At 40.7% G+C, this 22,308-nt stretch overlaps 1 protein-coding gene across 19 annotated transcripts in view; it reads left to right on the forward strand.

The window, feature by feature from the left end:
• Positions 1-22,308, forward strand: part of rapgef6 (Rap guanine nucleotide exchange factor (GEF) 6) — a 721,150-nt gene that overhangs the window by 375,588 nt on the left and 323,254 nt on the right. For all 19 annotated transcript variants that reach the window (XR_009655729.1, XM_060935824.1, XM_060935835.1 and 16 more), the window contains one exon: positions 7,786-7,943. Coding sequence is in view for 18 of the 19 variants with exons in the window: in XM_060935824.1 (XP_060791807.1) it covers positions 7,786-7,943 (158 nt within the window). In the remaining variant the exon portion in view is untranslated. The remainder of the gene's footprint in view (positions 1-7,785; positions 7,944-22,308) is intronic.

A 22,308-nucleotide genomic window follows, 5' to 3' on the forward strand; every position in this document is an offset into this window, starting at 1 on the left:
TGTGCAGAGACAGGTAATTGGCCGGTAGTTGGATGGGATGGGTCCCTTCTGGGGGTCCTTCATGATTAGGACTGTCCTGCCTTGGGTTAGCCATTCTGGGTGGGTCCCATCCCTCAGCAGCTGGTTCATCTGTGCTGCTAGGCGTTCATGGAGTGCAGTTAGCTTCTTCAGCCAGTACGTATGGATCATATCGGGGCCTGGTGCTGTCCAGCTCTTCATCTTTGACACTCTTTCTTGGATGTCTGCCATTGAGATGGTTACTGGTTCTTGTTCTGGGAGGTTGCTGTGGTCAGCTCTTAGGTCCACTAACCATTGGGCATCGGTGTTGTGTGATGCCGTTCTTTCCCATATGTCTTTCCAGTATTTTTCCACCTCAGCTCTTGGTGGGTCTGACCGGTTGTTGTTCCCCTGCCACTGAGAGTACACCTTGGCTGGTTCAGTGGAGAACAGCTTGTTTATTCTCCTGGCCTCTCCCTCCTTGGTGTATCTCTTCAACCGGGTGGCCAGAGCTGTTAGTCGCTGTTTGGCAGTTTCGAGTGCCTCTGGTATGGAGAGTGAGTTGTACTTCCTGGGTGCCCCTTTATTCACCATGTTCCCTTTCTGTAGTTCAGCTAGCTGGCTAACTTCTCTCCGTGCTGCCTTTATCTTGGCCTCTAATCGTCTCTTCCATGGTGGATACTGTTTATGTCCCGAGCCCACCTTGTGTCCAAGCATCTCCATGATTACTGTTGCTGTACTGTGTATCAGCTTGTTGGTCTCAGTGATGGTTCTTGTGGAGATTGTCTTCAGAGCAGCATTCACATCTACTAGTAGATCTTCTGAAAGATCTACTTGGCAACTCAGCTTCGGTATTCGTCGGGGGCTCCAGGTTTCCAGTTGGGTCACGATCTTCCTTCTCAGGTCAGCAGCTCTTGTGTTGAGGCTGTTAGTTGTTGGGGCTTGGTACCCAATCTCTGGTTGTGGGGATGATGACATCTCCCCGCTGACCTGTCTTCCTGGCTCCCCCTTGCCGTAGCATCGTTGTTGTATTTCAACAACTGTATTTCAACAAATGTATTTCAACAATTATTTCATTAATCTCTAGTTGTGATAGTAGATTTCGATTACGGATGTTGGAACACTGGGCTAATAGCTGTTTCTTTGTTAGCCTTGATTGTGGGTTTCGAAGTATCCAATGATCCCACATTCGCTGCATGTATCCCCTCTCTCTGGGACTGCTTATATAGTAGCATTCCAGCAACTCCATATTTTCTGTCCTCGTCCATCGATGTCTTGTTCCAGTAGCCCATTTCTCATCAGTTTGCCCTGGTTCCCTAGCAACTGACGCAGACCTTGTTGACCCGGGCGACGTCTGAGCCGGTATGACTCTATCAGTTATGTCTTCACTCATTCCTGAGGTAGGCCGATATATCATGAGGGGTCTTGCCTAAGGACCCTTACTGGATGATGTTTTGCCCCGACCGGGATTCGAACCCCGATCTCCTGCGTCGTAGTCAGTGAGCATTACCACTGTACTATCCAGCCGATATATATATATATATATATATATATATATATATATAAAAATAATATAGCCTGTATGTTGTAGATGTGAACTTGTCATGACCACTTTAAACACGAAGGGAAGGACACATTTTATCTATAATAATGTACTCCAACATTAAATGCAACAGGAAGCACATTTATGCTGGTATTCTCTCAAGGTAGGACAAAATAACAAATATGGTTAAATTTATGCTACGGGTAGGAAAATATTTAAGGTACAAAAAAGTCTAAATTTTGAGATTTGCACAATTGGTTTTCTATTGATTTTCACTTGCACGTCGCATCAATATGGTCACCGTGTAGATCAAATAACCTACCTTGATTCTAGTTTGTGAGCTACTTCCTGGTCTCCCACTCAGAAGTATGAGATAGGGAGTTTGGGTGGTGGGGGAGGTTGATCTATGACCTCAAGTCTCCTCACTGGAAGCTCAAAGTAGGGGGAGTGGGGGAATCTTATTATATAGTGCACATAGTATTAATGCAGTAATGCAGAGTAAAATCAGTCACACTACGAAATGCTTCCCAGTAAATCACAATTGACTCATAATATTTTGAGTATATAGTTTCACAGACATAGTGTTGCATTTTTTTCCTGGTTTGTGCAAAATCGTTAAGAATAATATAAAACCAGTCAGCACACCGCCTACGTGAATTATTTTAGTCTTGACTCTTGGTTGACCGTGTTGGCTGGTGGGTAATGTAGTGATGCTTGAGTGCTAAATCAACACAGATAAGAAAAAGTCGAGTGTCAGCCATCAGGTGCCCAATTTAAGAAAAAAAGAGGAAAAAAGAAGAGAAGAAATGTGCAAAAGATGATGGTATGCAGCTGTGTCATCACTGAGTGTAAATAGGCTAGTGTAATACTTACATTTGTTTGCCTAAGTTATGTTGCTTGCTATGCAATGTCAACATTACGTTTTCTGTCTAACTAGCTTACATAACATTTGATATAATTTAACAGTTTCATCATGATCATATGTGTACACTGTGGCAAAAGACTAACTAGCATATATATTCTAAATTTATTTTTTTATTTGTACTTATATACTATAATTTGTTTCTATTTCTCTGTGTTAAAAATAACAAATATATAAAAATAAAAATTAGTTAGTGCATAATGGTCTTTTTTGGTGCTGGGGGGAGGTTAAGTTGTGTTTTTGTTTTTTTAATAAGTCATTTAAAAATCACTGTGACCCAGACCAGCATAAAGCAGTTATTGAAAATGAATGAATAAATACAGTAAATGCATCACACACCACCACAGAAGCCACATAGTCTTTTTTTTTTTTTTGTATAGCGAGGCTCATATCTTTCTTCCCACAAAACAGTTTTAAAACAACAACAACAAAACTTCTGCTCCTACAACTTGGGTCTCTTAGAATCCCAGTCCTGACACTCATCTCCACTGTCAATAAATTTAAACATGAGATCCATGACTATTTCATCACAGAATGTTTGCTCAAGGTCAGGAGAATTACGGTATCTACCGTAGGCTAAAATGAGCCGGATTTTAATCCAGATCTTGGCCCACTGGTTTTGCAGTTATAAGCAGATGAGGAACTAACTCTAACTTTTTAATATTTACCTGTTAAGTTACTCATCAAATGTGCATGTGATAATTTGTATTTCACATAATCATGTGGCTATTATTCATAATTTGGTTGGTGGATTTCTTCATACATAATCAATATTCTCATGGAAGAGCAAAGGAGACACTAAATGTAATCCTGTTCTATTTGTTTTAATCCCTGTACAACTAAGTGGGCAGTTACAGAGACATGCTCCTTCCCAATAGTACACAGTGTTATGCAAAAGTTTGGGCACCCCTGGTCAAAATTACTGTTACTGTGAACAGTTAAGCAAGTTGAAGATGAAATGATCTCCAAAAGGCATAAAGTTAAAGATGACTCATTCCCTTTATATTTTAAGCAAAAACAATTTTTTTTTAATTTTCTTCTTTTACATTTTCAAAATGACAAAAAAAGATAAGGGCCTGAAGCAAAAGTTTGGGCACCCTGCATGGTTAGTACCTAGTAACACCCCCTTTGGCAAGTATCACAGCTTGTAAACACTTTTTGTAGCCAGCTAATAATCTTTCAGTTCTTACCTGGGGGATTTTCACACATTTGTCAAGTTTATTTGGATAGTGCTTTTAACAATAAAAATTGTCGCAAAGCAGCTTTACAGAATTTGAACGACTTAAAACATGAGCTAATTTTGTCCCTAATCTATCCCCAATGAACAAGCCTGTGGTGACGGTGGCAAGGAAAAACTCCCTCAGACGACATGAGGAAGAAACCTCGAGAGGAACCAGACTCAAAAGGGAACCCATCCTCATTTGGGCAACAACAGACAGCATGACTATAATATTAACAGTTTTAACATGAAGACAATTTCGTTGATGTTGTAACTCTTCATTGATGGAAACTTGTGCAAAACTATTCATGACAACTGCAGTCCTAAAGTTAGCAAGTCAACTGTAGTCCTCAGCCATAAAAGCATTACTGTAAGAGTCCAGAGCATCCTCCAGGTGTAACCCTCAACTGTCCTCATGGGGCTGTCCTCCACAGGAGCGATGCGATAAAACTCCGACCAGACACAGGGCACCAGGATGGATCAAGCAGGTCCGAGGGGCAGAAGAGGCCAGCATCTCAGTCCCAGGACCAACATGCAACTCAGAGGGACAGATTGGGAGGGAGGGAGGGAGGGAGGGAGAGAGAGAGAGAAAACACAGATTGTTAGGTATGCCCTAAAAATGACACAAGTATTAAATCTGTGTGGTAGGCTCGCAGAGACGAGAGTCTTGACATCAGGCATAATACACAACAATGGCATGTTAATATGGTTAAAAAATATCATGACGTGCTCTGGCTGGATGCTTGATTGGGTGATGGGAGCACACTCCTCAGCAATGATGAGATGCAGATGGGACCCTTAGGGCTGGCCAAGACAATTCAGTTACATTTCACTGGGTCTGGGACATGCGACAGAATGTCTGACGGCCGATTCCCTGCAGGCTACGATAGCCAGTCAAGGTCTCCACCCTCTCCACCAAAAGATTTCCTGTTGACTCCATGTAACTCAGAGGGACAGATTTTTTTTTGGGGGGGAAGAGGGAAAGAAAACACGGGTTGTTAGGTATGCCCAATGTCACCTGAATAAGTAGGAACAGTATACATATTGCACTGAGTACAAGCAGGGACTCCGGCAACTAACTATGACAGCATAACTAAAAGGGGAGAGCCAGAAGGTAACACAGGCATGAGGGAGCCCCGGGACATAAAGCAGCCAGCCACTACACCGTCAACAAACTTGAGTGAGCAAGCGAGTGGGGACTGACAGCATCCATACATCCCAGTTTACCAAAACACTCTGTCTGAGGACCCTCTAGATCTACACCTTTACCTCATAAGCACCATTAACAAAAGGCTTGACTAAACAGATGTGTTTTCAGCCTAGACTTAAATGCTGAGACTGTGTCTTATTCCCGAACATTACTTGGAAGGCTGTTCCATAACAGTGGGGCTTTGTAAGAAAAGGCTCTGCCCCCTGATGTAGCCTTCACTATACGAGGTACCAGCAGATAGCCTGCACCTTTTGATCTAAGTAGGCGTGGCGGGTCATAGAGGAGCAGAAGTTCACTCAGGTACTGTGGTGCGAGACCATTTAGTGCTTTAAAGGTCAATAGTAGTCTTTTATAATCAATACGAAATTTGATTGGGAGCCAATGCAGTGTGGATAAGACAGGCGTGATGTGGTCATATTTTCTAGTTCTAGTAAGGACTCTTGCTGCTGTATTTTGAACTAACTGGAGCTTGTTTATGCACTTATTGGAACATCCAGACAGTAAGGCATTACAATAATCCAACCTGGAGGTAACGAAAGCATGGACTAGTTTTTCCGCGTCATGTAATGACATTAAATTTCTTATCTTGGCAATATTTCTGAGATGAAAGAAAGCTATCCGGGTGATGTTATCAATGTGAGTTTCGAATGAAAGACTGGGGTCAATAATCACTCCGAGGTATTTTACTGCTGCACGTGAAGAAACAGAAAGGCCATCCAGAGTCACTGTGGAATCAGAAAACTTACTTCTAGCTGTATGTGGTCCTAGTACAAGTACTTCAGTCTTGTCAGAGTTAAGCAGAAGGAAATTAATAAGCATCCAGTGTCTAATGTCCTTAACACATTCCTCAATTCTATAAAGCTGGTGTCTCTCATCAAGTTTTGCAGAGACATACAACTGTGTGTCATCAGCATAACAGTGGAAACTAATACAATGTTTATGAATATTATCACCCAAAGGTAACATATATAGAGAAAAAAAAAAGGCTTGCAAAAGGCTTCCAGTTCTACAAGTTTCTTGGGCTGTCTTGCATGCACTGCTCTTTTGAGATCTAGCCATAGATTTCCAATGATGTTTAGGTCAGGGGACTGTGAGGGCCATGTCAAAACCTTCAGCTTGTGCCTCTTGAGGTATTCCATTGTAGATTTTGAGGTGTGTTTTAGATCATCGTCTTATTGTAGGACCCATCCTCTTTTTAACTTCAACTTTTTTACAGATGGTGTGATGTTTGCTTCCAGAATTTGCTGGTATTTATTCAAATCCATGCTTCCCTCGACCAATGAAATGTGCCCTGTGCCACTGGCTGCAACACAACCCCAAAGCATCATTGATCCACACCCATGCTTCAGAGTTGGAGAGGTGTTCTTTTCCTGGAATTTGGCACCCTTTTTTCTCCAAACATACCTTTGCACATTGTGGCCAAAAAGTTCTATTTTGATTTCATCAGTCCACAGGACTTGTTTCCAAAACGCATCAGGCTTATTTAGATGTTCATTTGCAAACTTCAGATGCTGAATTTTGTGGCTAGGATGCAGGAAAGGTTTTCTTCTGATGACTCTCCCATGAAGGTCGTATTTGTTCAGGTGTCACTGCATAGTAGAACAGTGCACCACCACTCCAGGGGTCTGCTAAATCTTTCTGAAGGTCTTTTGCAGTCAAACAGGGTTTTTTATTTGCCTTTCTAGCAATCCAACGAGCAGTCCTTTCAGAAAGTTTTCTTCATCTTCCAGACCTCACCTTGATCGCCACTGTTTCTGTTAACTGCCATTTCTTAATAACATTACAATCTGAGGAAACAGCTACCTGAAAACACTTTGCTACATTCTTGTAGCCTTCTCCTGCTTTGTGAGCATCAATTATTTTATTATTCAGAATGCGAGGGAGTTGCTTAGAGGAGCCCATGGCTGTTGATTTTAGGGACAAGTTTGAGGAGTCAGAGAATTTATACAGCTTTGAAATCTGCATCATCTGACCTTTCCTAATGAAGAATTTGAACAAGCCACAGCTTAATAAGCTAATTAGGGTCTGGAACCTTGGTAAGTTTCCTGAGAACTCAAATGTATTGGGGTGCCCAAACTTTCGCATAGTGTTCCTTTTTCTTTTTTTACTCTCCAATTGTACAAAACAAAAATAATGCACAAATCTTGTAGAAAACGCTGAAAAGAAATGTCATCTTTACCTTTATGCCTTTTGGTGAACAGTTCATCATCTCTCTTAACTATTCACAGTAACAGACATTTTCAGTAAGGGTGCCCAAACTTTTGCATGCCACTGTATCTAATAGGTGTGTAATGATCCAACAATTTGGACTGATGCATCAGTTTAAAAGGCAATGAATGACTGAAATGAACTGATGCAACAATTATAAATCTGTTATTGTTTATTGCTTATAAATCGAATTATCAAAAAGGAAACAAACAATTTTGTATGAATAATTTAATAGGCTAGCAAGGTAATTTAATTGCCTTATGAATTGAATTGTATCCTTTCATGTGGAAGCCTGAGGTTTAGATCCCTGGTCTCAAACTATTTCAACACATATAGTCCAAGAAGAAGAGACTATCAAAACTACATTTATCAAATAGTTTATTTTGCTGAGTGTCCGTATTCAGTTCCATTTATGAATGTCACATATTCTTGTCCTTCTCTCACTGTGTATTATGACAATGTTTACTGCATCTATTTGTGTTTCTGGTAAATTTAATATTTGTCCCTGTGTTTTTGTGAGGCACGATTTGACATGGCCATCAGGTCCATGTTGCAGTGTATTCAGTAAGTGTCAGTCTCAAGGTGATTTACTAGGAGACAACCCAAACTAGGTAAATGTTGCAGTAAAAATAAATCTTAGTCATGCTAAATCTCTCTCTCTGTGGTCCCCCCCCCCCCACTCTTAGTAATACAGGAATAGGCCAGTCTCAGGATGACAGCATTGTGGACACAAAACAGTGCAGGCGCAGTGTGGCCATCATGCCCATCATGGGCACTCTATCCTCCAGCAGCCCTGATTTACTGGAGCCAGCAACCAGTGCACTCAGCTTCTCAAACTCAACTGGTGAGCCCTTCCAATTCCTGTTCACTTTAAAACTAAATGCAAGTGAATGTGAAATAAAATTGATACTGAATATTAACAAGGATATTTAGAAGCATTGTATCAAAGGCCTATGTTTAGACTTGCAGATAGCATGTAAGTGAATGAAGTTACATAGTGACCTAATTTCAAGTGTTATCTGAAATGTAAAATAACATTCCTGAGCAGGAGAGGAGATGCAATTGAAAGTTGGAAAAACATGGATCTTTTTCAAGTCTTCAACTGTCTAGGTATGGTGAACCTGTTCCCACTGACTCCTGTTCTTGGCTGACCCATCCAGTTCGAGGAGTTGTGCATTCAGAGATGCTCCCCCCCACCACCACATTTGTAAAAAGTGGTTGAGTTACTCAAACTCTCAGCTGCTGCTCACTGGATGTTTTTGGTTTTATATACAAACCCCATTTCCAGAAAAGTTGGGATATTTTCCAAAATACAGTAAAAAAAAAAAAAAGAATATGTCCATGTTAATTCAGGTGAACCTTTATTTAACTGACAAAAGTACGAAGAAAAGATTTAATAGTTTTATTGACCAACTTAATTGTATTTTGTCAATATAAACAAAGTTAGAATTTGATGCTTGCAACACACAAAGTTGGGACAGAGACAAAATAGGACTGAAAAGTTTATAGGATATTCAGTGACACCATTTTTGAAAATGACACAATAAGTTGAATTTTTTTAATAACTTTTTATTGGGGTTTTCAGAGCATATTTACAAAGACAAATAAAGATGTGCACACACCGCCAAATAAATGGACAAACAGGATGTCAGATAGAAAAATTGGTTTCTGATGACTCCTAATTAGGCAAGGCTAGTTTATAGGAAAAGTACTATTCCTGAAGTGATCTATAAAGGGTTGCCAGATCTTGTAGAATTTATCTTCATACTCTGAGAATTTACTTTTTCTAAATGCAAGTGCTACATAACATCTTTTTATAAGAACCGAGTGAGTTGGAGCCTGTGTCCACTTCCAGTTTAATTATGCATGCTGGAAGGGTTATAAATAATATCATGCTATGTTGAGAGCTGGTTAGCATGAGATCTGAACCCTTGGTTCCAAAAAGTGCCATCAATGGATGAGGACCACTAGGTTGATCCATGATGACAAAACATTTTTCAATTTCAGACAACATATGATTCTTGAGCAGTGCCAGAACATATGACATGAAGCAGGTGACTGCTCACAGCGGTCACACACAGGATTCACACCTGGATACATTTTTCCAGAGTTTTTCTTTGATATATGTAAGCAATGTAAAACTTGAAACTGTAAGAGCTCATATCTAGCACAGGTTGAAGATGAATGTACAGTACTAGTGTTTGGGCCTCCGGCCACAGCTCCTCTGTAACGGCTACACCTACGGTAGATCGTCTTCCCAAGCTGTCTTAAGATACTCTAGGACATGGTATAGTCTAAACATGAACGTTTGTTATAAATAATGGAAATGCCTCCTTTGGCCAGGGGATTTTCCAGAAATATGGATTCTGTAGGTGAGCTATCTGGAATGCTGGGGAAGGATCTAGTGTTTCTTTTTTTTTTTTTTTTATATTTTATTATTTTTCAAGGTAAAGGGTGGTGGGTACATGAAAACAAGAAAGAAAAAAAAGCGAGACAGGAAATGGGGGGGGACAAAAAAACGAGAACAACAGTAACAACAACTATTTACAGACAGGGAGTAGTCTTTCACATACATGTACTTACAAAAGGATACGTAATATATACACTTATAGTAAGGATTCATTTGGCCATTTGGCAGGGACAAAAAACCATTTCAACCATCTGTCCAAAAAAACCTCAGTTTTTTGGTTAACATGTGCTGTTATTCCTTCCATCTTGTAAATTTCCACCACAATATCTCTCCACGTAATAATTGTTGGGCTGTGTGGTTGTAGCCAGTTCCTGGTGATGGCTTTTTTACTGGCCACCAATAGAATGTTAATAAGATATTTGTCCACTTTCAGCCAGTTTTCGGGAACGTATCCAAGGTACAAAGTCTTAAAGTCCAGTGCAATATCTTCTTCAAAAATGTCCTGTAGGGCCTTATGTATCTCAGACCAAAAAGCTTTTATGTTGGGGCAGTCCCAGAAAACATGGTGGTGGTTTGCACATTGATGGCCACATTGTCTCCAACAAACAGGGATAATGTCACTGAATTTGCATTTCTGATGTGGTGTTATAAAATATCTGATTAAGTTTTTCCAGTTAAATTCCCTCCAGTTCATTGAACTGGTGCATTTCCATTGAAATTTCCATATTTTTTCCCATTCTTCATCTGTTATTTCAGTCCCTGATTCGGTTTCCCATTTTGCTTTGATATATGATGTGGAGTGTGTATTGAGTCCTAACAAGCAGTTATATGTAGCTGATATAATACCTTTATTAAGAGTTGCCTTGTATGTTCCTCTGAACAATTCTAGCAGGTTGTGTTTTTCTTCTGATATATTTTTAACCTTTGTGTCGACATAGTGTCGCAATTGTAAATATCTGAAAAAATCTTGTTTATCCAGTAGGTGCTTTTCCTGTAGCGTTTCAAAACTTAATAATACATTATTCTTCATAATGGTGCTTAGAGCTGTTATTCCTTTAAGTGGCCATGTTTTGAATCGGGTATCCATTGTGTTTGGTTTGAAATCAGAGTCATATGAACACCATTTTAGGGGAAGAAGATCTCCCTCTAATTTGTATATTTTTATAATATTTTTCCACGTTTTCAAGGTAAATTTCAACCATGGATTATCCATTTCGTTTATGTAGTGTTGTATTTTAGAATCTGCTATAACTGCCTGTATGGGGATGGGGAACAGTTTTTCTTCAATATCTTTCCACTGTGCTAAATATGATGGATTGCACCAGTATAGTATAGTCCTCATCTGGGCAGCAAAGTAATATTCCTTCAGGGAAGGCAAGCCCCAACCTCCTTTTTCTTTCGTTAACTGTAAGGTTTTGAGACGGACCCTTGGTCTCTTCCCCTGCCATAGGTATCTAGACAACATTTTATCCCATTCATTAAATTGACTTTGAGGTATTTCTACTGGTAGGGTTTGGAATAAATATAGCAACCTTGGTAATATGTTCATTTTAATGGAAAGTATCCTTGAGCTGAAACTAAAGAAAGGAACAAGATTCCACCTTGATATGTCATCCTTAATCTTTTTATCTAGAGGTGGATAGTTATGTTCTGATAATTTTGAGAGATCCTTTGGGATAGTGATTCCTAAATATTTGAAGGATTTTGTTTGCCATGCCCATGGATATTGAGATTTTATTTCCTCTGGTGGGTCATAGTTGTAAGCTAACACTTGGGTTTTGTTCACATTGACCTTATATCCTGACAGTTCCCCATACTTTCCAAGAGCCAACATCAGTTGGGGCAAAGAGTGTGTTGGGTGGCTGAGATATGTAATCACATCATCTGCGTAGCATGCTAGCTTATGTTCTCTTTCTGCTAAATGTATCCCTTTGATTTCTGTGTTTTGTCTTGTATATTGGGCAAGCGGTTCAAGGAAGAGAGCAAATAATAGGGGTGACCAAGCACATCCCTGTCTTGTCCCCCTTTCCAGGGTAAACCTATTTGAGAGGTGGCCATTAACTTTGACCCTTGCAGTAGGACTGTGATATATTGTTTGTATAGTTCTAATAATCTTATCATGGAAACCGAATCTGTGTAAAACTCTATAAAGGAAGATAAAGTTGACCGAATCAAATGCTTTCTCGGCATCAATACTAACCACTAAGGCTTCCATCTTGGTTTTCATTATGTGGCTAGCAATATGAAGTGTCCGTCTTATATTATCTTGGGTTTGACGTTGGTGTATAAAGCCTGTCTGATCATTATGAATGAGATTAGTCATGAGTTTCTCAAACCGTCTGGCCATTATGGAAGCGAATAACTTATAGTCTATGTTCAAGACAGATATTGGTCTAAAATTTGCACATTCGGTTTTATCTTTGCCTTCTTTTGGAATAGCTGATATGATTGCCTCATTCCAGCTAGGAGGTATTTGTGATTTTTCAAGGGTCCAGTTTAATGTGGGGAGTAAGACAGGGACTAGTTCCTTTCTACATTCTTTGTACCATTCTGCAGTGTATCCGTCAGAACCTGGGGATTTACCTACTTTAAGTTTGCTTATTGTATCTAGCAATTCCCTTGCTGTTATCTCAGCTGTCAGTGAACCATTATGCTCTTCTGTAAGAGTAGGTAATTGCAATGAATTTAGGAAAGTGTCAATTTGAGCTATGTTTCCTCCTGGGACTTTTGTATATAGGCCTTTGTAGAATGTCTCAAATGCTTCATGAATTTCACTTAGATTATTTTTAAGCTCTTTTGTTATTGGGTTCTTGATTTTATGAACTGTGTTTTCTGCTATTTTTTTCTTTAACTTCCATGCAAGTAGTTTCATTGATTTTGAACCACTTTCATAGTATCTCTGTTTTACATACATAAGGTTTCTTCTAACATCTTCTGTAGTTATGCTTCTGATCTCATTTCTGGCTTTATCAATTTCCTGTAGCGTTTTCTTATCTGAGTCTCTTTTATGTTTTACCGTATTTTCTGGACTATAGAGCGCACCTGTATATAAGCCGCATCTGCTCTATTTAAAAAAAAAAATTAAAAAAAAGATATACAAGCCGCACCGGGCTATAAGCCGCAGATATCTATGGTGAAAAATTAGATATTTACTGCATGTACAGAACGATTTTGTACTGTAAATGTACATGTATGTACCTGAATAGATTCTTTCCGAACAGTGCCTTTTAACACGGCAGCAACTTTGCTGATTAAAACGGAACAGAACCAAGAGAAAATAACCGGTATTTATTTACCTTCATTTCTCGTGTTTGAAACCACAAGTCACTTTAATCATCTTCGCTGGATTTGAAAATAATTACCAGTTAGTAATTTGTCGTGCGTGTTCTTCTTTGCATTGATTTTTCGTCTATCTTATTTTTGATTCTACTTCCGGTTAGAGCGCCCCTAGCGGTGGAAGAAAAATCCATAGAATAGCCGCACCTTTGTATAAGCCGCATGGTTCAAAACCTAGGAAAAAGTAGCGGCTTATAGTCCAGAAAATACGGTAATTCTAGATCCTGCAATTTTTGTTGTAGATTTTCAAGTATATTTTGTCTTTCTTTTTTCTTATGTGATGCTATTGCTATAATTTTCCCTCTTAATACAGCTTTCATGGTATCCCATAAAATGGGAGGTGATACTTCATTATTGTCATTATTTTGTAGGAAATCCTTTATTTCTTTTCTGATGTCGTCTTTAAACTTAAGGTCATTCAATAGGCCAGAGTTTAGCTTCCATGTAGTATTTCTATGTCGCAGGTTGAGATCAACTGTTAGATATATAGGCACATGGTCACTCAGATCTATTGTCCCTATGTCACAAGCATGAATTTTATCTTTATCTTTTCCAAATATTATAAAGTAATCTATTCTTGTATAAAGAGCGTGAGGGGCAGAGTAGTGGGTGTAATCCCTTCTCCCTGGGAAAAGTTCTCTCCAGACGTCAATAAGCCCCACATCTTTGAAAAGTGTGTTGACTTTTTGTACCAATTTTGGTTCATCCATTTTCCCACTTGAACAATCAAGTTTTGGTTGTAAATGAATATTTAAATCTCCCCCACATATTAGCAGGCCCTCTGATTCTGTTGCCATCAAGTCAGTCATTTTCTGGAAGAAGGAAACATCGCTTCCTGGGGGTGCATATATGTTTAGTAGAGTTACTATGTTTCCATCTATCTTTCCTTTAACAAGGACATATCTACCCTCCTTATCTTTAATTTCTGACATTTTTTCAAAGTTGACTTGTTTGGATATGAGAATTGCCACCCCTCTTCTATGTCCTGATTTATATGATGAGAAGTATAAATAATTAAAGCCCATTCTCTTTAACTTTCCAGGTTCTTTGTCATTTAAGTGGGTCTCCTGTAAATATACCACATGTGCCCTCTCTCTTTTCATTTTAGAAAGAATTTTGGATCGTTTTATGGGATTTAACAGCCCATTGACATTATATGAGATTATTTTAGTTTTATCACCAGCCATAGGCCTATGTGTTGTCTGTGTATCCTTATGTTATAACAAAAACCAAGCAATTTACTCCCTGTAAAAACATTTAAAACAAAACTTACACAATAAAAAAAAGAACAAAAAAACTGTGATTCCAAGGCTGAGGTCTCTAAACGACCCTTTGCAAAGCTAGAAAGAACGTCTAGCGCAGAAGGAAAGCCTTTCCTCTTTAGGGGATAAGGGCCTTCTCTTAGATGTAGGAAAAAGTCTCTGTCCATTCTGTGTAAGGCAAACTTAAGATCTGTGTCCTCCACTATAATTAACTTTTGTCATGGGGAAAGGAATATAATAGTTCTTTGGTTTAATAAAGGCAGAAAAGCGGGGAGGAAAAGAAGTGGGATGTTTTTCTACTTCTGTACTTAGCTTAATCACTGAAGTGACGATGTCATTGGGTGGAGTGTTAACCAGAGTCGTCTTCGTCCCCTCGTGCAGCGGCAGCCCCTCTCCCTCGGGGCTTAGTACTCTCCCACGCTGTGCGTGATAGCTGCGTGTAGAGATCCTCTTTACCCTCCTTTGGCGCGGGTTTGAAGATTTCAATGGGAAGTCCTCTGTTCTTCATATCTGTAGTTGCTTCTTCCGCTGATTGATATAGCTGTGTTCCGTCCTGATAGTGAACTCGAAACTTGGCCGGTGCAGGAGTTTGGAAGCGAATGCCATGCTGTTTCAGGACTCGCTTTGCCTTGGTGTAATCCTTACGTCTCTGAAGAATAATTGGGTGGTAGTCGTTATCAAAGAATATTTGGGTATTGTCATCTAGGAGCACCTTTTTCATTCCCCATGCTTTACTTATAATTTCATTCTTGATCTTGGATCGGGCGAGACACATGACTATTGACCGTGGCTTATCTTTATTCACCCCGCTCGGTTTAGGCAGCAGTGCCCTGTGCGCTCTCTCGATGTCAGCAGCTGTGATAGATATGCCCAGTTTGTCCTGTAATAGCCCTTCCAGAAAGTGTGTCATTGATGGTCCCTCTGCGTCTTCTGGAACGTTGTATATTCTTATGTTGTTTCGCCTTGACCTACCATCTTGGTCCAATACTTTCTTTTCGAGACGGGCCACCTCTTTGATTAGTTTACCCAGCACGGTTTCCACATTGAGTGCGGTCTTCTATTTTGCCCACTCGGTCTTCCACTACCTCGACTTTATGCTCCACTTTAGTGATTTCAGCTTTGATGTCATGTAATTGTTCTTTCATGTCTTTACGGAACTCACGAATCTCCTCAAGCACTTTTGTCAGGCTAGCTGCAGTGGTGTGGCTGGAGTTAGCATTGTGAGGAGAAATATCCATCTGTTTCCTTCGCTGTCTGCGTCGTAGCTTTTTTTCCGAGTGCTCCCCTTGTTGTTGATTTCAACCCCGACATTTTGACCTCGTGTAGTTGAAAACAACCGTTATTTAGTTATATAGCGGGGCGAATTTTGTAAAATATTGGAGGAGCGGTCTTCTCAAGCAGCCATTTGCTGTGGTGACGTCACCGGAACCCCAGGATCTAGTGTTTCATTTAACAAAATGGCATACCTGTAGATATCTGAAAAAAAAGTGTGTGTGTGTCAGTCAGATTGAATTTATCTTGTAATTGTTTAAATGACGAGAATATCCTTTTCTTTCGGCTGTTCCCATTAGGGGTCGCCACAATAGACAATGTCCGTCCAGCTCCTCCTGTCCTCTGTATCTTTCTGTTGCACCAACCATCCTCGTGTCCTCCTTCACCACATCCATAAATCTTATCTTTGGTCTTCCTCTTTTCCTTCTATGTGGCAGCTCCATCTCCAGCATTCTTTTCCCATTATACCCTGGATCTCTCATTTGTATGTATCCAAACCATCTCAATCTTGCCTCTCTCACTTTGTCTCCAAGGCATTCTACATGTGCTGTCCCTCTAATACTCTCATTTCTAATCCTGTCACACTTTCACTCCCAATGAAAATCTCAACATCTTCAACTCCGCTACCTCTGGTTCAGCCTCCTGTCTTTTTGCCAGTGCCACTGTCTCCAAACCATACAGCATAGCTGGTCTTACTACTTCCTTGTACACTTTCCCTTTCACTCTTGCTGGCAACCTTCTGTTACAAATCACTCCTAACACTCTGCTCCATCCATTCCAGCCTGCTTGCACTCTTCTGCCCTCACCATTATTGTGTACAGTTGAACCCGGATATTTGAACTCCTTTGCTTTTCTATTCCTTGTAGCTGTACCATTCCACTGTCCTCACACTCATTCACTCACATGTACTCCATCTTGCTCCTACTGACTTTCATTCCCCTTCTAGTGTATACGGTACCTCCATGTCTCTAAGTTTTCTTCCACTTGCTCCCTGTTCTCACGACAGATCACAATATCATCTGCAAGCATCATTGTTGGGACACTGTGTAAAACATAAGTAAAAAAAAATAATGTGAAGATTTGCAAATCATGGAAACCCTATATTTCATTGAAAATAGTACAAAGACTACATATCATTGCTTACTTGTGTGTGCTCATGGATTTATGTGGGTTAAATGCAGAGGAGGAATTTCACTGTGCTTAAGTCTGTGCTTGAGTGTATGTATGTGTGCGAAATAAAGGCTTCTTATCTTGTCTATCAGATGTTGAAACTGAGAAATTTTATTGTGTTTTGAAAAGCGTAAACTCATTTTGAATTTGATGTCAGCAACACGTTTCAGAAAATTGGGACAGGGGCAACAAAAGACTGAAGTTGTGTAATGCTAAAAAAACAAACAAACCAACAACCCTAATTTGGTTAATTGGCAACAGGTCATTAACATGATTGGGTATAAAAAGAGCATCAGAGTGAGTCTGAGACTCTCAGAAGTAAAGATGGGGAGGGGTTCACCACTCAAAGACTGCGTGGGCAAACAGTGCAACAATTTAAGAATAACGTTCCTCAATGTAAAATTGCAAATAATTTGGGGATCATATTGTCGAGGATACATGTTAAAAGATTCAGAGAATCTGGAGAACTATGTATGCAAGAGACAAGGCTGAAAACTGACATTGGATGCCTGTGATCTTCAGGCCCTCAGGCGATACTGCATTAAAAGCAGACACCTGTCTGTAGTGGAGATCACTGTATGGGCTCAGGAACATTTCAGAAAACCATCATCTGTGAAAACAGTTCATTACTGCATCCACAAATGTAAGTTAAAACCATATATAAACAATATCCAGAAACCCCACCACCTTCTCTGGGCCTGGGCTCTTTTACAATGGACTGAGGCAAAGTGGAAAATTGTTCTGAGGGCTGACAAATCAAAAGTAGAAATTCTTTTTAGAAATCATGGACACCACATCCTCCAGGCTAAAGATGAGAGGGACCATCCAGCTTATCAATCCACAGTTCAAAAGCCAGCATCTGTGATGGTATGGGGGTGCATTAGTGCACATGAAATGGGTAGTTTGTACATCTGGGAAGGCATTGTTAATGCTGAATGATTTATACATGTTTAAGAGTGATATGCTGCCATCCAAACAAAATCTTTCAGGGAAGGCCTTCCTTCTCTCAGCAAGACAATGACAAACCACTTTCTGTACATATTAAAACTGCATGGCTGTGTCATACAGTGCTCAGTGTAAATGAGTACACCCCCTTTGAAAAGTAACATTTTAAACAATATCTCAATGAACACAATTTCCAAAATGTTGAAAAGGTGGTGCAAAAATGAGTACACCCCACAACAAAAACTACATCTAGTACTTTGTATGGCCTCCATACAAGTCCATACAAGTCTTCTAGGCATGGAATGAATAAGTTGGCAACATTTTGCAACATCAATCTTTTTCCATTCTTCAACAATGACCTCTTTTAGTGACTGGATGCCGGATGGAGAGCATCATTTACACTGAACACTGTAAGAGTCTGGGTGCTAAACTGGCCTACCTGCAGTCCAGCTCTGTCTCCCATTTAAAACATTTGACACATTATGAAGCACAAAATATGATGAAGGAGACCCCGGAATGTTGAGCAACTGAAATTGTATATCGGGCAAGAATGGGACAACATTTCTCTTTCAAAACTACAGCATTTGGTCTCCTCAGTTCCCAAACATGTACAGTGTTGTTAAAAGTAGAGGTGATTCAACATAGTGGTAAACATGCCCCATGTCCCAGCTTTTCTGAAATGTTGCCAACATCAAATTCAAAATGAGCACACTTTTTTGAAAAAAAAAAATCTCAGTTTCAACATTTGATATGTTGTCTTTGTACTATTTTCAATGAAATCTAGGGTTTCCATGATTTTGCAAAATTATCGCATTCTGTTTTTATTTACAGTTTACACAGAGTCCCAACTTTTTTTTTGAATTGGGGTTGAATTCTTTTCTACTCTTCTGAGCTCTCTTTTTATCCTTGTTTTGCCAACTTCATCCTTATACTCTCTCCTGGACTTTCTCATTCCATTACTAAGTCTCTTTGTCTTCTATTCTTTGTCCTGATGTCACTCCCAGCACCTTCCTAGCTGTCTCCCTCACCACTTCTGCCATAGTTGTCCAGTCATCTAATACTTCTTCACCCAATGTCTGTCTCACCATATCCCTAAAATCTGACCTTCAACTTCCACCATCTCATTTTTTAGCTTTCTCTTTCTTCATCTTTTTTTAACCTCTAAGATCCTGCTCCCAACCACCATCCAATGCTGCTTAGCTACACTCTACCCTGCTATCACTTTTCAGTCTCCAATCTCCTTCGGATTGCATCTCTGACATAAAATATAGTTCACCTGAGAACACCTTCTTCCACTCTTGTTACTCTGTGCTCTTCTTTCTTCTTAAAGTCTGTATTCACCACAGCCATTTCCATCACCTTTGCAAAATCCACCACCATCTGCCCTTCCACATTTCTCTACTTCACTCCATACCTACTGTACCCATCACCTTCTCATCACCCCTGTTCCCTTTTCCAACATGCCTATTCTGGTCTGCTCCAATCACCATTCTTTTGGGGTTTTTTTTGCATACTTTCAACCACTTCATCCAACTCACTCCAGAATTCTTCTTTCTCTTCCATCTTGCACCTCACTTGAGGGGCATATGCACTGATAATGTTCATCACCCCCCCTTTCAATTTCCAGCTTCACACTCATTACTCTGTCACTCACTTTCTTTACTTCCAACACAGTCTTAACATACTCTTCATTTAGGATTACTCCTACACCATTTCTTCTCCCATCCACACCATGATAGAAATGCTTGAAACCACCTCTGATGTTCCTGGCCTTACTTCCCTTTCACTTTGTTTCTTGTACACACAGGATGTCAGTCTTTCTCCTCTCCATCATATCAGCCAGTTCTCTTCCTTTACCAGTCATAGTGCCAACACTTAAAGATCCAACTTTCAAGTCCACTCTCCTGCCTTTTCTATTCTCACGTTGCTTCCAAATTCACCTTTCTTTCTCCTTTTCCCACCAGTAGCATAGTTTCCACTGGTACCCTGCTGGGAAACAGTTCCAGTGGCAGTCATTGTTAAACTGGGTCTCAACCAATCCAGTATGAAGGTCCTCTTCATCATCTGTGTAGTTGATTTGGTATGACTTTGATGCCAGATGCTTTTTCTGATGCAAACCTCTCCATTTATCTGGGCTTGGGACTGGCACTAAGAATGCACTGGCTTGTGCACCTTAGTGGCTGGATTAAATTATGAGACTATACCATCAATAAAAAGATCTCTGAAGGCAAGCATACCTTTTCTGTGCCACACCTTTTGGATCTGAAAAAGATGGGGCAAAAGAATTTCTCCTCCCATCCACACCATTTTAGTAATAATGACCCTCAAGTACTGAAAGTGACTTACAATTTTAAATGGGAGGAAGCCAAATGATTATGTATGGGCTATGGTGCTAAATAGGAAAGAAGATGCTTTTGGAGATAACTTTATACCCTGATACCTTGCCAAAACTCTCCAAAATTGACAAAATGTTGGGAAGAGATATTGAAGGGTTTGAAATATATAGTCGCAAATCATCAGCATATAATGAAACTTTGTGCTCTCTCTTATCTCTGACAATTCCTGTGTAAATATTGGATGCACGTAAGGAAATTGTGAGGAGTTAAATAGCCAGTGAAAAAAAGAGCGGAGAAAAAGAGGACAGCCTTGCCTGGTGGAGCGACTTAGTGGATCTGAACCCATTTGTGTGTACAGCAGCTCAGGGTGAGGCATACACCATCTGAATCCAAGAGAAAAAAGTTGTACCAAATCCAAATTTTGACAGGGTTGAGAAGAGAAAGTCCCATTTGACCCTGTCAAAAGCTTTCTTGGCATTGAGAGAAGTGAGGATTTCAGAAGTAAGAGTTTTAGTTTCCTTCCATTGAGGAAGCGGAGGCTGATGACTCAGAGGTGGACTCGTCCATTACCCAAGCCGAAGTCACTGAGGTGGTTTGCAAGCTCCTCCGTGGCAAGGCACCGGGGGTGGATGAGATCCGCCCTGAGTATCTCAAGTCTCTGGATGTTGTGGGGCTGTCTTGGCTGACACGCCTCTGCAACATCGCGTGGTGGTCGGGGACAGTGCCTCTGGAGTGGCAGACCTGGGTGGTGGTCCCTCTTTTTAAGAAAGGGGACCAGAGAGTGTGCTCCAATTATAGGGGAATCACACTTCTCAGCCTCCCAGGGAAGGTTTACTCCAGGGTACTGGAGAGGAGAATTTGGCCAATAGTCGAACCTCGGATCCAGGAGGAACAATGCGGTTTTCGTCCTGGTCGTGGAACACTGGACCAGCTCTATACCTTTCATAGGGTTCTCGAGGGTTCATGAGAGTTTGCCCAACCAGTCCACATGTGCTTTGTGGATCTGGAGAAGGCATTTGACTGTGTCCCTCGTGGTATTCTGTGGGGGATGCTTCGGGAATATGGGGTTCGGGGCTCTTTGCTAAGGGCTGTCTGGTCCCTGTATGAACGGAGCAGGAGTCTGGTTCACATTGCTGACAGTAAGTCAGACCTGTTCCCAGTGCATGTTGGACTCCGGCAGGGCTGCCCTTTGTCACCGGTTCTGTTCATAATTTTTATGGACAGAATTTCTAGGTGCAGCCAGGGGCCGGAAGGAATCCTGTTTGGGCACCACAGGATTTCATCTTTGCTTTTTGCAGATTATGTTGTCCTGTTGGCTTCTTCAAACCAGGACCTTCAGCATGCACTGGGGTGGTTTGCAGTCGAGTGTGAAGCTGCTGGGATGAGAATCAGCACCTCCAAGTCCGAGGCCATGGTTCTCGACCGGAAAAGGTGGCTTGCCCTCTCCATGTTGGTGGAGAAGTCCTGCCTCAAGTGGAGGAGTTTAAGTATCTCGGGATCTTGTTCACGAGCGAGGGAAGGATAGAGCATGAGATCAACAGGTGGATCGGTGCCGGTCCGTTGTGGTGAAGAAGGAGCTGAGCCAAAAGGCGACGCTCTCGATTTACCAGTCGATCTACGGTCCGACTCTCACCTATGGTCATGAGCTTTGGGTAATGACCGAAAGAACAAGATCGCAGATACAAGCGGCCGAAATGAGTTTCCTTCACAGGGTGGCTGGGCGCTCCCTTAGAGAGGGTGAGAAGCACAGTCACTCGGGAGGAGCTCGGAGTAGAGAGTAGCTCCTCCACATTGAGAGGAATCAGCTGAGGTGGCTCGGGCATCTCTTTCGGATGCCTCCTGGATGCCTCCCTGGGGAGGTGTTCCAGGCTTGTCCCCCCGGGAGGAGGCCCCAGGGAAGACCCAGGTGTAACCCATGTTAAAATATGACATAATAATAAATAGTTTAAAAGCTGCATAAATAAGTTTAAAAGTTAAAAGTGATCCATTTAATGTAAATTAATTCATCAGAGTTAATTAAAATGTTAATACAACAATAATTTAATGTTTAAGATTAAAAGTATGCTGACAGAAAATTCATGTCGCTGCCCCTTTAAGGGACTTGTGGCGCTAGACGCAGCACCTCAGTGGCGTGAGACCTGAGGGAGAGAGCAGAGGAGAAATTGGAGAAAACGAGCGGTGATTAATAAGCAGAAAAAGGAGTGAAAAGTTGATTTTGAGGTTGAAAAACACAACTTACCTAGACGGGAACTGACGGGGATTTTATGAGAGTTAAGCCACACCAGTTTTGGTGAGTTTTGTTTTTCTTGCATATTTACCTTGTTGTACTTTTTTTTTCCCCCTCCGGTGAAGAGCTAAAGCGCTAATGCTAAAAAACGGAGCTGTTTACAAGGAAATGCTCAGTCATAAACTGTTTACCAGTTAATATTTTGGGTTATGAAGACTGTGAATGTTATAAAAGTGACTTTAAGCTGTGTA

The sequence above is a fragment of the Neoarius graeffei genome, chromosome 12 (genome assembly GCF_027579695.1).
Source record: "Neoarius graeffei isolate fNeoGra1 chromosome 12, fNeoGra1.pri, whole genome shotgun sequence".
NCBI lineage: Eukaryota > Metazoa > Chordata > Actinopteri > Siluriformes > Ariidae > Neoarius > Neoarius graeffei.